The 14177-nt window shown below is 52.2% G+C and overlaps 1 protein-coding gene across 1 annotated transcript; it reads left to right on the top strand.

Annotated features, from left to right (window-relative positions):
• The first annotated feature begins 797 nt into the window (after window positions 1–797).
• On the top strand, window positions 798–11939 carry Fkbp10 (FKBP prolyl isomerase 10). The gene is made up of 10 exons (XM_042673655.1): window positions 798–1110; window positions 6091–6236; window positions 6527–6716; window positions 6821–6966; window positions 7297–7486; window positions 7602–7747; window positions 8670–8862; window positions 9528–9670; window positions 9890–10053; window positions 10952–11939. Exons 1-10 carry the CDS (start codon window positions 866–868, stop codon window positions 11135–11137), a joined length of 1749 nt encoding a protein of 582 aa, XP_042529589.1. The 5' UTR covers window positions 798–865; the 3' UTR covers window positions 11138–11939.
• Window positions 11940–14177: the final 2238 nt, after the last annotated feature.

Below are 14177 nucleotides of genomic sequence, written 5' to 3'. Positions count from 1 at the left end.
GGCCTTGCCCCTGAGTGGGGAGACCCGGGCCTGCCCACCCTCCAGCCCCAAATCACAAAGTTCTCTTTAGAGTCTAGCTTTTGTTTTTACGCGTGTACGTGTGTGTACGTGTGTGTGTGTGTGTGTGTGTGTGCGCGCGCGCCGGTACTGGGGCTTGAACTCAGGGCCTTCTACGTCCCCCCCCTCCCCACACACTGACCTCAAGGCTGGCGCTCCACCACTTGAGCCACGCTTCCACTTCCACGTCCCTAGAGAGGCCTCCCCTTGGAGGATGGGGAGGGTGGGTTGTACACTGAGACACCCCCTCAGCTTCCCGACCTCAACACCGGCTTGGAGAGGCCTAGATTTGGGGGGGGGGGGAGGGGGTAACTAGGAAAAGAAACACAGGATGTCTACATCTGGCTTTAGGACCCAGGGCTGCAGGGGCGGGGGGGGGCGGGGGGTGGTGGTAAATGGAAGACACAGGACTTTTTCTTTCTTTTTCTTTTTTCTTTTCAGGATCCCATCAGACTTCTCATCTTTCCTGAACCCCCTTCCCACCAGGCCCCAGGACTGGGCTGAGGGTGGAGATGGAGGGAGGGGGATCTGGAGATTCTTGTGGCCCATTCCTGGGGCTCTAAACTCCCAGCCTTCGGGCCTTCTCCGGTTCCATCACCACCCGGCCTGGCCCCTGCCGGCCAGCTCAGTCTCCCCAGCCCCCATTCCACGTAGACCAGCCAGGAGGAGGGGAGCAAGGAAGGAGGACAGGAAGAGGGGGAGCCAACCCTCAGAGGGGAGGGGAAGGGAGGGGGGAGGGAAGGAGGTTGACGGCTGGCTGCGGATCCCCCGAGTCGTCCTCACTGCCCGCGTCCTCGCTCCAGGCACCATGTCCCCGGTGGGCTCCCACAGCCACACCCTGCGCCGGCTTCCTCTACCACAGTTGCTGCTGCTGCTGCTTCAGGCCTTGGACAGGGGCCTGGGCCGAGCCAGCCCAGCCGCGGGCCCCCTGGAAGATGTGGTCATCGAGAGGTACCACATCCCCAGGGCCTGTCCCCGCGAAGTGCAGATGGGAGATTTTGTGCGCTACCACTACAATGGCACCTTTGAGGACGGAAAGAAGTTTGACTCGAGGTAATGGTTTAGGCACCACCAGACTGACTGTCTCTTCCTTGAGCCCCGGCTCCTGGTGCTCCTGGTGTCTGGGGTTCTCTACACTCTTCCCCTCAACCCTCTCTACTCCCGACCTTTTCTTTTTGTGCCCTGGTTGTGGCTTAAACGCGCACAGGTCCTTAGTCCTGCTCAGCTTCCCCCACCTACACAGAATTGGAGCTCTACCACTGGAGCCACACCTCTGCTTCCAGCATATTGCTGATTGATTGAAGAAAAGAGTCTCGTGGACCTTTCTGCCTGGGGCTGGCTTCAAACCATAATCCTCAGATCTCAGCCTCCTGAGCAGCTAGGATTACAGGTGTGAGCTACTGATGCCAGGCTGGGGATCCCCATTTTTTTCTCTTTTAAACTCTGCATCCCAGTATCCATACATACTCCCCTAGGCCCTGTAAAACACCCTCTAAAGAAGCTCCCACATAGTTCCCTAAAGATGACCCTGTCCCAGATTCTCAGCCTTCAGCTCCAGAAGTTCACCTCAGTTCCTTTTGACAAACTCCAACCTCCCCAGAGTACTTGATAATCAGAGGTGAAGTGCACTAGTAACTCACTGCTGACATATTTAAAGCCACAGTGAGAGGGAAGAAGATGGAGCCTGCTGGATGTGAACCCTGGGTGGTCCTTTGGCCTGGAACCTTCTCTCCTATCTTTCCTCCCACTCTGTCTTGCCTGTCTGCTTTCACCTTAAGATTCTGTGCCTGCGTGATTAGGGTGGGGATAAAAGCAGGGTGGGCACTGTAATTAAGACAGCAAAATGGATCTGGGGGTAGGGCATAACTCTGTGCCAGGACGATCAGTCCACGTGTCACAATCTGACATGCCACCCTGAGCATTTCAGAGGGTTTTTGTGCCTTGCTTTCCAGGGCGAGCTCCTCCATTTTAGCTCACGCAGGCCAGCACTACCATCCATCTTGCCAGCTTTTGGGGTTGAGAGACAGGCTTCTGGCCTGATCTGGACGGCTGGTCTGCCCAGCAAGTCCATTTTGGTTGGGAGTACAAGGCAGGGCTATGTGTCAGCCTTTGGGGAAAACTGTAGGTCCCGTCACAGTAACCCTCTCTGGAAAGAATCCACCTTCTCCAACCTACAGTGTACTCCTCAGCCCACAGGTCATTAGTAGCCATGACTTTGGAAATAGGCAGTTCATTTGGCAAGAATAGGATCTCCAGAGTCAAAGATGCTGGGTTCAAATCCAGACTAAGACAAAGGGCTGTCATCTCTTTAAACTTCACTGTTCCTAGCTGGGTACCAGTGACTCACACCATTAATCTTAGCTGCCCAGGAGGCTAAGATCTAAGGATTGCAGTTCAAAGCCAGCCTGGGCAGGAAAGTCTGTGAAACTATCTTTAATTGATCATCAAAAAAACCAGAAGTAGAGCTGTAGTTTGCGAGGTAGAGTACTATACTTGAGCAGAGAAAAGCTCAAGGGCAGTGCCCAGGCCCTGAATTCAAGCCCCAAGACCAGCAAAAAATAGATAAATCATGGTTTAGTGATTCCTACAGTGCTGCAGGCCTCCTGTGTCTTGACCCTGTGGAAACAAAAGCCTTGATGTGTTGGAAGTTTGTACAGAGTTTGGGCCTTCATAACAGCACTGTGAAGGAAGCAGGCCCCAGGGCTGGGAATGTGGCTTAGGGGTTGAGTGCTTGCCTAGCATGCATGAAGCCCTGGGTTCAATTCCTCAGTACCACAGAAACAGAAGAAGCCAGAAGTAGCTCTGTGACTCAAGTGGTAAAGTGCTAGCCTTAGGCAAAAGAAGTTCAGGGACAGTGCCCAGGCCCTGAGTTCAAACCTGAGGACTGACAAAAAAAGAAGCAGCAGCAGACCAGACATAAAACTCGCCTGGTAGGCAAAGCAAGATACAGGCAGAAAATGGCAGCACAACCTACAACCCTTGCTCTTAGAGTTGTCAACTTTTTCACTCAAGGCTGGTGCTCTACCAGTTCCAGCTTTTTGCTGGATAATTGGAAATAAGTCTTGAATTTGTCTGCCTCAACTAGTTTTGATCCTCAGAACTCAGCCTCCTACTAGGATTATTAGTTATAAGTGTGATTATAGGTGTGAGAACCTTGCTAGAAAACTTTTTTTTAATCTTTTTTTTTTTTTTTTTGCCAGTCCTGGGGCTTGATCTCAGGGCCTGGGCACTGTCCCTGAGCTTCTTTTGCTCAAGGTTAACACCCTACCAATTGAGTCACAGCGCCACGTGTGGCTTTTTCTGTGTATGTGGTACTGAGGAATCGAACCCAGGGCTTCATGCATGCTAGGCAAGCACTCTACCACTAAGCCACCTTCCCACCCCTAGAAAACTTTCTTAATCCACATCCCTCTTTGATCAAAATAAAATCTTCCCACCCCCCTCCTTTACTTCAAGCAAGTTTAAAGCTATAAATAACTAGGCACTGGTGGCTCACGCTTGAAATCCTAGCTACTCAGCAGGCTGAGATCTGAGGATCATGGTTCAAAGCCAGCCTGGACAGAAAAGGCCAAGACACTCTTCAATTAACCAGCAAAAGGCTAGAAGTAGAGCTTGGCTTAAGTGGTAGAACACCAGCCTTAAATGAGAAAGCTAAGGGACAGTGTCCAGGCTCTGAGTTCAAGTCCTAGTACATATACACACAGAAAAAAAGTAGGGCTGGAAAGGTGGCTCATTGGTAGAGTGCTTATCTTGCATGCATGTGGCGCTTGGTTCGATTCCTCAGCACCACATAAGCAGAAAAAAACTGGAAGTGGTACTGTGGCTCAAATAGTAGAGTGCTAGCCTTGAATTGAAGAGCTGAGGGACAGTGCCCAGGCCCAGAGTTCAGGCTCCATGACTGACAAAAAAAAAAAAAAAATGGGGTTGGGAAGGTGGCTCAGTGGTAGAGTGCTTGCCTTGCATGTCTGAGGCCCTGGGTTCGATTCCTCAGCACCACATAAGCAAAAAGAAAAAAGCCGGAAGTGGTGCTGTGGCTCAAGTGGTAGAGCACTAGCCTTGAGCTGAAGAGCTGAGGGACAGCGCCCAGGCCCAGAGTTCAGGCCCCACAACCGGACCCAAAAAAAAAAAAAAAAGAGAAAAGAAAAAAAGGAAAAAAAGTGCATATAACTGAAAACAGGTAATAGCCACAAATTCAGAATAAGTTTTTTTCAAACTCTAAAACCAAACCAGTCCCCATTCCTTACCCCTGGCCTCTCTTTTTCTTCTGTTCCTTGTAGAACAGATGACAAAATGAATGTCTTGGATCACAACAGATCCCAGAGCCATGACCTGGGGCAAGATAAGATGCTTATTCCCTCAGGTCTTTATCTCTTCTCTCTGTCTGTCTCTGTCTGTCTGTCTGTCTCTGTCTCTGTCTCTCTCTCCCTCCCTCACTTTTCCTTTTTCTTTTTGTTTTTGTTTTTGTCAGTTGTGGGGCTGAAACTCCAGGGCTAGTTGCTGACCCTGATGTCTTTTGCTCAAGGCTAGTGCTCTACCACTGTGAACTGTCATTCTCAGATCTCAGCCTCCTGATTAGTTAGGATCACAGGCATGAGCCACTAGTGTCCAACATTCCTTTTTCTTTCTTTCTTTCTTTTTTTGTCTGTCATGGGGTTTGAACTCTGGGCTTGGGGACTGTCCCTGAACTCTTTAGCTCAAGGCTAGCACTCTACCGCTTGAGCCACAGCACCACTTTCCATTTTCTAGTGGTTTATTATAGATAAGAGTTTCATGCAGTTTCCTGCCTGGGCTGGCTTGGAACCATGATCCTCAGATCTCAGCCTCCTGAGTAGCTAAGATTACAGGTGTGAGCCACTGGTGCCCAGCTTTTTTTTTTTTTAATGAGATTTGAGGGGCTGGGAAGGTGGCTCAGTGGTAGAGCACTTGCCTTGCATGCCTGAGGCCCTGGGTTCGATTCCTCAGCACCACATAAGCAAAAAGAAAAAAGCCAGAAGTGGCTCTGTGGCTCAAGCAGTAGAGCACTAGCCTTGAGCTGAAGAGCTGAGGGACAGCGCCCAGGCCCAGAGTTCAGGCTCCACGACCAGACCATAAAAAAAAGAATGAGATTTGAACTCAGAGCATTGTGCTTGGTAGGCTGGCACTCTATCACTTGCGCTATACCTCCAGGCCTGTTGTTTTTTTTTCTTTTTTGCCAATTATTTTGGAGATGGTATCTAGCAAACTCTTTTCTGCCCAGGCTGGCCTGGACTCACAATCCTGCAGATCTCAGCTTCCTAACTACCTAGGCTTACAAGCATAAGCCACTAGTATGTGGCTTGTGTGTGTGTGAGAGACAGACAGACAGACAGAGACAGAGAGAGACACTAGTATTTTGAACTCAGGACCTTGCTCTTGCTCAGCAGGTGCTCTACCACTTGAGCCATGTCCCCAGCCTTAGTCTCTCAGGTCTCAATATTTTCTCATAAGAAAAATAAAAACAGAGCTGAGAAGGTAGCTCAATGGCAGAACACTTGCCTAGCATGCATGAGGCCCTGGATTTGGTCCCCAGCACTACAGAGGGAAAAAAATGAAGAGGCGGGGGGAATGAAAAGAGTGAAAACTAATGTCCATATCACAGTGGACTGAATTCAATCAGATAACAAATACGAAATGCCAAGCATTTAATCTGGCATATAGTAAGCACTCAGTAAATGCCCCCTTTGCCAATGGAGCTATACCTGCCACTCTTGCTGTCAGCACACCAAAGTGCTGTTAGACAGGCCCGTTTACCCTGCCCCACTGGCCCTCCAGGGTAATGACCCCCTTCCTAGAGACTTCCCTCCAGGAAGCCCATCCTCCCGCCCAGCTTAGGAAAGACACTTGAAGAGGTGAAGAGTGTGTGTGTGCTCACGCCAGGCACAGGGAGGGAGCTTTGCAGCTGTGTGCACCTGTGTGCATGGACCTCTGTGGGCGGAGGAGGCCCTGCAGCTGTGTGCATCTTCATCTATACACACCTGAGATTACCGTGTCCCACTACCTTTCCCTCTCCTCCAGCCATAACCGAAGCAGCTTGGTGGCCATCGTGGTGGGTGTGGGTCGCCTCATCACTGGCATGGATCGAGGTCTCATGGGCATGTGTGTCAACGAGCGCCGCCGCCTCATTGTACCTCCCCACCTGGGCTACGGCAGCATCGGCGTGGGTGAGGAGCCTGGGACACAGGTGGGCAGGTGGGGCAGCCGGGGAGGGCCTACAGGCTGAATCTCAGAGCCATCGAGTGACTCAGCCACGATTGCACCGCCTAGTCTAATTAATGGTGCTTCTACAGTGAGCATTTTGGTTTTCCTGGGTCTCGAAGGAGAAGAGGTAGATGCTGGGTTGGGACCCCTGGCTGGAATCACAGCTTGGGCTGGGAAAGCAGGGACCAGTACGATTCTCAGACCTCCACCCATGCCCCATCACAAACGTTAGTCCCTGCTGCTGTGCCCACAGCGGGACTCATCCCCCCCGATGCCACCCTGTACTTCGATGTGGTCCTGCTGGACGTATGGAACAAGGCAGACACGGTGCAGGTGAGCATCCTGCTGCGCCCGCCACACTGCCCCCGCATGGTGCAGGACAGCGACTTTGTCCGCTACCACTACAATGGCACCTTGCTGGATGGCACTGCTTTTGACAGCAGGTAAGGGTCAGGGGGAGCCCTGAGGGCTTGGGGGGTGGGGGAGAGGTCTGTGGCAGAGGGAGAGGAACTAGGACCCTATCCTGCTTCTGCCTTGTTTTCCACAGCTATAGTAGGGATGGCACTTATGACACCTACGTGGGCTCAGGTTGGCTGATCAAGGGCATGGACCAGGGGCTGTTGGGAATGTGTCCTGGAGAGAGAAGGAAGATTGTTATCCCTCCCTTCCTGGCCTATGGCGAGAAAGGATACGGTAAGGGCAGGCAGAGGTGAAGAGAATTCTTTAAAGGAGGGGGAAAAAAACCAGAGCTCTCTATACAATTGTTCACATGTGGTACAAATAGGTGGAGCCTAGCCCTTGGTGTCTGTCTCGCTAAGAAGGGCTGCTTTATTGAGAGTCACGCAAAAAAGCTCAGTGTGGGCTGAGGATGGGTGACCGTGTGGAGCAAGGGAAGAGCCAAGGGTGGGAGAGGAGCACTCCGGTGCAACACCGAGCAGACATTTTGGCATGGTGTCTACTTAGGCCTTTCTGTGCCTTGGTTTGCCCCCGCTTTGTATGGCTCCAACTCTATCCTCTCCCCAGGGACTGTGATTCCCCCTCACGCCTCCCTGGTCTTCCATGTCCTCCTGATCGATGTCCACAACCCAAAGGATACCGTTCAGCTAGAGACGCTGGAGCTCCCCCCAGGCTGTGTCCGGAAAGCCGCGGCTGGGGACTTCATGCGGTACCACTACAACGGCTCCTTGATGGATGGCACTGTCTTTGATTCCAGGTCAGGGGGACTCTTGAGGAGGGCAGGTGGGGGGCAGGGGGACCACTCTGAGCTGCACGGAAGGGGAGGGGCCCCTTTGACTCCCTCCCTGGCCCTCCTCGCCTTGTATTTGCAGCTACTCCCGCAACCACACCTACAATACCTATATCGGGCAGGGCTACATTATCCCCGGGATGGACCAGGGGCTGCAGGGCACTTGCATAGGGGAGCGCCGGAGGATCACCATCCCACCACACCTGGCCTATGGGGAGAATGGAACTGGTAAGTAAGGTGATTCCCAGGATCCCCTCTGAACTGCCTCCATGGGACCATGGGACGGCAGCCTCAGCTGATTCTGCTCACAGAAACACCCTTGCTGAAGTCTGGCCACCTGTCCCATTCCTGCTCTGTAGACTCCATCTTTTCCTCCAGGATAGTCCCCAATCCCCTTTCACAGTGGAGAAGGGCAGTTCGCTCCTGGGTCTGGGGACAGAGGTGTTTTTCCTCATAGAAGAATCGATCCAGCACAGCCCAGAAAGCCAAGACATCTGAATTTGAGGCTCTGGGTGCCGTAGAGTCCTCAGTAATCATGGATCAGGAGGATGAATTACAGGGTCCCTGAAGATAACAAGTGGCATATGCCAGGGGCTGGTGGCTCACGCCTGTAATTCTAGCTAATCAGGAGGCTAAGATTATGTTTCAAAGCCAGCCCAGGCAGCAAAGTCTGTGAGAGACTCTTTATCTCCACAACTAAAAAAAAAAAAAAAAAAAAAAAAAAGCTAGCCAGGCACTAGTGGCTCATGCTACTCACTGAGATCTGAGGATCACGGTTCAAAGCCAGCCCAGGCAGGAAAGTCCGAGAGACTCTGATCTCCAATAAACCACTCAGAAAACTGGAAGTGACACTGTGGCTCAAGTGATAGAAGCTAGCCTTAAGCAAAAGCAGTTCAGGGACAGTGCCCAGGCCCTGAGTTCATGCCCCAAGACCAGCACCCCCCAAAAAAAAGTGGGACAAGGCTTTCCCTGCCTTCCCTGTTTCCTCACCCCAACAGCAAGATATGGGAAGCACTAATCTGGACAGAAATGCTGTCCCATCTTGCAGTCCCAGGGCAGGGAAGGGCTGCCTGGTCTGGGTTCCATGGAGATAGTGAGCAGCCCTATGTAGAACCCCTTCCCAGCTGACCACACCCCCCTGTGACCTCAGGAGACAAGATCCCCGGCTCAGCTGTGCTCATCTTTGACGTGCATGTGGTCGACTTCCACAACCCTGCCGATCCAGTGGAAATCCAGACTCTGTCCCGACCTGCAGAGGCTTGCAATGAAACCTCCAAGCTTGGGGACTTCATTCGTTACCACTACAACTGCTCTCTGCTGGATGGCACCAAGCTCTTCTCCTCGTGGGTCCGGGGCAGGGATAGTGCTGGGAAGGTGGGTGGACATGGGTGTGGGTGGCCTGCTCAGAGCACCCTGGCCTCAGCTCCTCTCTCTGAATCTGAGAGTCTGCCATGATAGTGTTGAGACAAGATATGTGCTAGGTGACTCAGAAGGCAGCACCGGAGGAAGACAGCATTAGTTTGCTTTTGTTGTTTTGTGCCATTACTGGGGCTTGAACTCAGGGCCTGGGTGCTGCCTGTTGGCTTTTTTGCTCAAGGCTGGTACTCAACCACATGAATGACATCTCCACTTCCGGCTCTTGGCTGGTTAATTGAAGAGTCTCACAGAATTTCCTGCCCCGGGTAGCTTCGAATCTTGATCCTCAGATCTCAGCCTGCTGAGTAGCTAGGATTACAGGCATGAGCTACTGATACCCTACCTGCTGATGGCTTATTACGTGGGGCAACTGGAGAGATGAGCCCTCAGGGCCATGGAGGGAAGGGGGCACTGGCAAGATCAGAAGTGACCCCCATGCCTGTATTCTTGGGCCCCCACACTGCTGGTGGGTGGGCTGTAGGAGGGGTGTCTCTGGAATTGAGCGTTTGTCTTAAGTCCACCTGGGGGAGAATTCAGCTGTGAACTGACAGGGAACAAGAACAGATGCTGAACTGTGACTCTTCTCCTACAGCCATGACTATGGGGTCCCCCAGGAGGCCACCCTGGGGGCCAACAAAGTGATTGAAGGCCTGGACAGGGGCCTGCAGGGCATGTGTGTGGGAGAGAGGCGACAGCTGGTGGTGCCTCCGCACCTGGCCCATGGGGAAAGTGGAGGTGAGAGACTGAGTCCTGGGTCTGACTGGTGTTCCTTCATCCCTTTGGCTGCTTCAGGCTTCAGTGGCTGGTGAGAGGGGCCAGGGATGATTCTGTAAACATCCCATACTTCATTCCATAACCTCCAGAGTGAGAAACCAAGGGCCCGTGGATTGGGAAGCCAGGCCCACCCTGACTTTTCTAGGCCCTTTCTCTATTTCGTTTCTTTCTTCCTGCCAGCCCGAGGTGTGCCAGGCAGTGCTGTGCTGCTCTTTGAGGTGGAACTGGTGTCCCGGGAAGATGGGCTGCCCACAGGCTACCTGTTCGTGTGGCACCAGGACCCTCCAGCCAACCTGTTTGAATACATGGACCTCAACAAGGATGGAGAAGTTCCCTCCGAGGAGGTGGGTTAGGAGCTCAGTCACAAGCACCCCAATAAGGATGTGGGTGTCCATGCATGTTACATCTCACCAACACGGGCCACACTCACCCTCCCTTGCCCACCCTACTGTGCTGAGCCACCTGCCTTCCCTTTTCTTGCATTGCCTCGTAGCCTTTCCTCCCCGCACTTGTGTAGCTGGTTCTCCCTCCCAGCCAGCTAGACTGGACAAAACTTAAGCCACACCCTCACACATCCACGCCCTCACAGGCCGTGCTAAACAACGGCCACACCCTCACCAGTGCTCTTTTCTCCCCGACCTGAATTGAGGAGGGCACTGGGAATAAAAACACTGGTAGAGCCAGGCACTAGTAGCTCACACCTGTAAATCCTAGCTACAGGAGGCTGAGATCTGAGGATCCAAGTTGGAGGACAGCCCCGACAGGAAAGTCAGTAAGATTTTTTTGTTGTTGTTGTTGGACAGTCCTGAGGCTCAAACTCTGGGTCTGGGCGCTGTCCCTCAGCTCTTCAGCTCAAGGCTAGCACTCTATCATTTGAGCCACAACACCACTTCAGGTTTTCTGGTGGTTTATTGGCGATAAGAGTCTCACAGACTTTCTTGCCCAGGCTGGCTTTGAACTGGGATCCTCAGATCTCAGCCTCCTGAGTAGCTAGGATTACAGGCGTGAGCCACAGGTGCCGGGCTCATGAGACTCTTACCTCCACTAAACTACTCAGAAAAAATAGAAATGGTGCTGTAGCTTAAGTGGTAGAGGACTAGCCTTGAGCAAAAGCAATCAGGGACAGCATCCAGGCCCTGAGTTCAAGTCCCACAACTGACAACAAAAGCCACTGGCAGGTTTCCACCTGGGGGCCCTTTTACTCCATCATGATCCTCACTTCCTGCCCTCCTCTCCCCACAGTTCTCCTCATTCATCAAGGCTCAAGTGAATGAGGGTAAGGGACGCCTCTTACCTGGGCAAGACCCTGAGAAAACCATAGGGGACATGTTCCAGAACCAGGACCGCAACCATGACGGCAAGATCATAGCCGAGGAGCTCAAGCTTAAATCAGATGAAGACCAGGAACGGGTCCATGAGGAACTCTGAGGGCCTGGCCTCAGACACAGAAGCCCTCTGTTAGGGGGACAGTGGCAGGAGACTGGCCTGCCAACAGTCCCCCCCCACACCTCTCTGTTAACTCTGGGAGCCCCTGGACAAGTACTAGGGGAGACGTCCCTGGGCTTCCCACCAGCCCTGGGTTTCAATGCACAGCACAGACCTCGAAGCCATTTGCTCTTCCAAACCCAAACCCCTCCCCGAGATGCTCGGAGCTGCAGAGTCAATTTGGGACTGCAGTGTCCAGGGTTGCCTAGCGTTATTGCTGGCCCCACACCCACATCTCCTATGCTCATCACTTGACTCTTAGCCAGGCTGAGGGCCTCAAACTTGCTCTTAGTATGTCCTTCATACCCCCCTGCTCCCCCATCCCTGCCACCTCCCATCCCATTCCTGTCATGGCAGCTCTCCTGGGACATGAAATCAGAGCTGAGTGACCCTATAGCTCTTCCTGGATCCTCAGGCAGAAGCAGCCCCAGGAGGGCAGTGGGGTTATACTGTCAGCTGCCCCGTCACTCACCTGCCTCCTCCCAGGCACTGGACGTCAGGGTTGGGCTTTGGGTAGCTTCTCATCCCTAAAAATGGCTCCTTCCTTGAAGGAACCACCGAACGAGAAGGAAAGGAAGGCTGTGTGTGAGGAAACCTCAGATGGGCTTTAGGGGTATGGAAATCTTTGCATTTGGTGCTAATTTGGGGCTGAGGTATGAGGGAGGTAACAGAGCTGTGGACTTTCACAAGGCTGGACTGGTGTCCAATCCCTTTCTCCTGTGTGTCAATAAAAGGTAGAACCTAAGACCTCTGAAGGTGGTCTTTTCAGGGCTAGTGGGGCTCGTGGGAATTTTGTTTTCCTGTAGTACTGGGTTTGAATTTGGGGCCTTGTACTTACTAGGCAGATGCTGTACCCCGCCCAGCCTTGTTTTGCAGTTATTTTTCCAACAGCATCTCATGTTTCTGCTCCAAGCAGCCATCAGTCATATCTTCCTGTCTATGCCTCTCCGCAGCAGAGATAAAAGGTACATGCCACCACACCCAGCTGGTTGGTTAACATGAGGTCTTGTTAGCTTTCTGCCTGGTCCAGCCCCATTTCCAACTTCCCAGTTGGATTACAGGCATAAACCAGAGAGAGAAATTACTTACTGTGCTAATACTGGGCCTTGAACTCAGGGCCTCAGTGCATATCCCTTAGCTTTTTCACTCAAGGCTGGTGCTCTACCACTTGAGCCATACCTCCACTTCCAGCTTTTTGCTGGTTAACTGGACATAAGAGTTTCACAGAGCCAGGCACTAGTGGCTCATGCTTGTAATCCTAGCTACTCAGGAGGCTGAGATCTCAGGATTGTGGTTCAAAGCCAACCTGGGCAGAAAAGTCCCTGGAAGAGGCTTATCTCCAATTAACTACTCAAAAAAGCTAGAAGTGGCTCCGTGGCAAGTGGTAGAGTGCTAGCCTTGAACACAAAGAGGCTCAGGGATAGTGCCCAGGCCCTAAGTTCAGGCCCCAGGATCAGAAAAACAAAAAAAAGTTTCAGACTTTCCAGCCCAGGTTTCCTTTAAGCCACAACAATCAGATCTCAGCCTTCTGAATAATTGGGATTACAGGCATGAGCCACCAGTGCCAGGAAGTCTGTCACTTTTTTTTGTTGTTGTTGTCGGTTGTAGGGCTTGAACTCTGGGCCTGGGCACTGTCCCTGCACTCTTTAGCTCAAGGCGAGCGCTCTACCACTTGAGCCACAGAACCACTTCCGGTTTTCTAGTGGTTTATTGGAGATAAGAGTCTCATGGATTTTCCTGTCCAGGCTGGCTTTGAACTGTGATCCTCTGATCTCAGCCTCCTGAGTAGCTAGGATTACAGGCGTGAGCCACCGGCACCCAGCTAAGTCTTAACCACCAGCAAATGCTAGCAACCAGCTATGAGTTAAAAAGCCAAGCAGAGTGCAAGGCCCTGAGTTCAAGCCCCAGTACCAGTACACACACACACACACACACACACACACAAAGCCACTTGAACTGGTTCTATGGTTTTATTTTGCCAGTCCTGGGACTTGAACTCAGGGCCTAGGTGCTGTCCCTGAGCCTCCTTGTGCTCAAGGATAGTACTCTACCACTTGAGCCACAGCTCCACTTCTGGCTTTTTTACTGAGTAGTTTAAGAGTCTCATGGACTTTCTTGCCTAGGCTGGCTTCACACCACAATCCTCAGAACTGTCTCCTGAGTAGCTAGGATTGCAGGTGTAAGCCACCAGCACTCAGCCTACATTCTTCTTTAAAAGGTACTCTGGGGCCGGGCGCTGGTGGCTCACGCCTGTAATCCTAGCTACTCAGGAGGCTGAGATCTGAGGATCGCGGTTCAAAGCCAGCCCGGGCAGGAAAGACCGTGAGACTCCTATCTCCAATAAACCACCAGAAAACCGGAAGTGGCGCTGTAGCTCAAGTGGTAGAGCGCTCGCCTTGAGCTGAAGAGCTGAGGGACAGCGCCCAGGCCAAGTTCAAGCCCCACGACCGACAAAAATAAATAAATAAATAAAAGGTACTCTGGGGAGAATTCAAAATGTTTGGTTGAGACAGGGCATCCTTAGGCGAGACAGGGTATCCTTAGGTGGCCAGGCTGGCCTCAACACTCAATCCTGTTGCCAACGAAGTGCTAGGATTATAAATATGTATTACTACACTACCATACCCCAGCTGGGTAGGTTTTTTGTTTTTTTGTCGGTTGTGGGCTTGCACTCTGGGCCTGGGTGCTGTCCCTCAGCTCTTCAGCTCAAGGCAAGCACTCTACCACTTAAGCCACAGCACCACTTCCAGTTTTCTGAGTGGTTTATTGGAGATAAGAGTCTCATGGACTTTTCTGTCTGGGCTGGCTTTGAACCATGATCCTCAGATCTCAGTCTCCTGAGTAGCTAGGATTACAGGTGTGAGCTACCAGAGCCGGGCTACTTCCAATATTTTTTTTTTTTTTGGGTCCGGTCGTGGGGCCTGAACTCTGGGCCTGGGCGCTGTCCCTCAGCTCTTCAGCTCAAGGCTAGCACTCTGTGACT

Source organism: Dipodomys spectabilis, unplaced genomic scaffold, assembly GCF_019054845.1.
Source record: "Dipodomys spectabilis isolate Male_0828 unplaced genomic scaffold, ASM1905484v1 ptg000018l, whole genome shotgun sequence".
NCBI classification, from domain to species: Eukaryota; Metazoa; Chordata; class Mammalia; order Rodentia; family Heteromyidae; genus Dipodomys; species Dipodomys spectabilis.
The sequence above is the reverse complement of the archived record's forward strand: the minus strand, read 5'-3'. Positions and strand labels throughout refer to the sequence as shown.

Bases quoted from the DNA above. Each gene is read 5' to 3' on its own strand.
- Fkbp10 (XM_042673655.1), top strand. From the start codon at position 866: ATGTCCCCGGTGGGCTCCCACAGCCACACCCTGCGCCGGCTTCCTCTA. The intron at 8,863-9,527 runs GTGGGTCCGGGG...CTTCTCCTACAG, and splicing joins GGCACCAAGCTCTTCTCCTC to CCATGACTATGGGGTCCCCC. The intron at 9,671-9,889 runs GTGAGAGACTGA...TCTTCCTGCCAG, and splicing joins GGCCCATGGGGAAAGTGGAG to CCCGAGGTGTGCCAGGCAGT.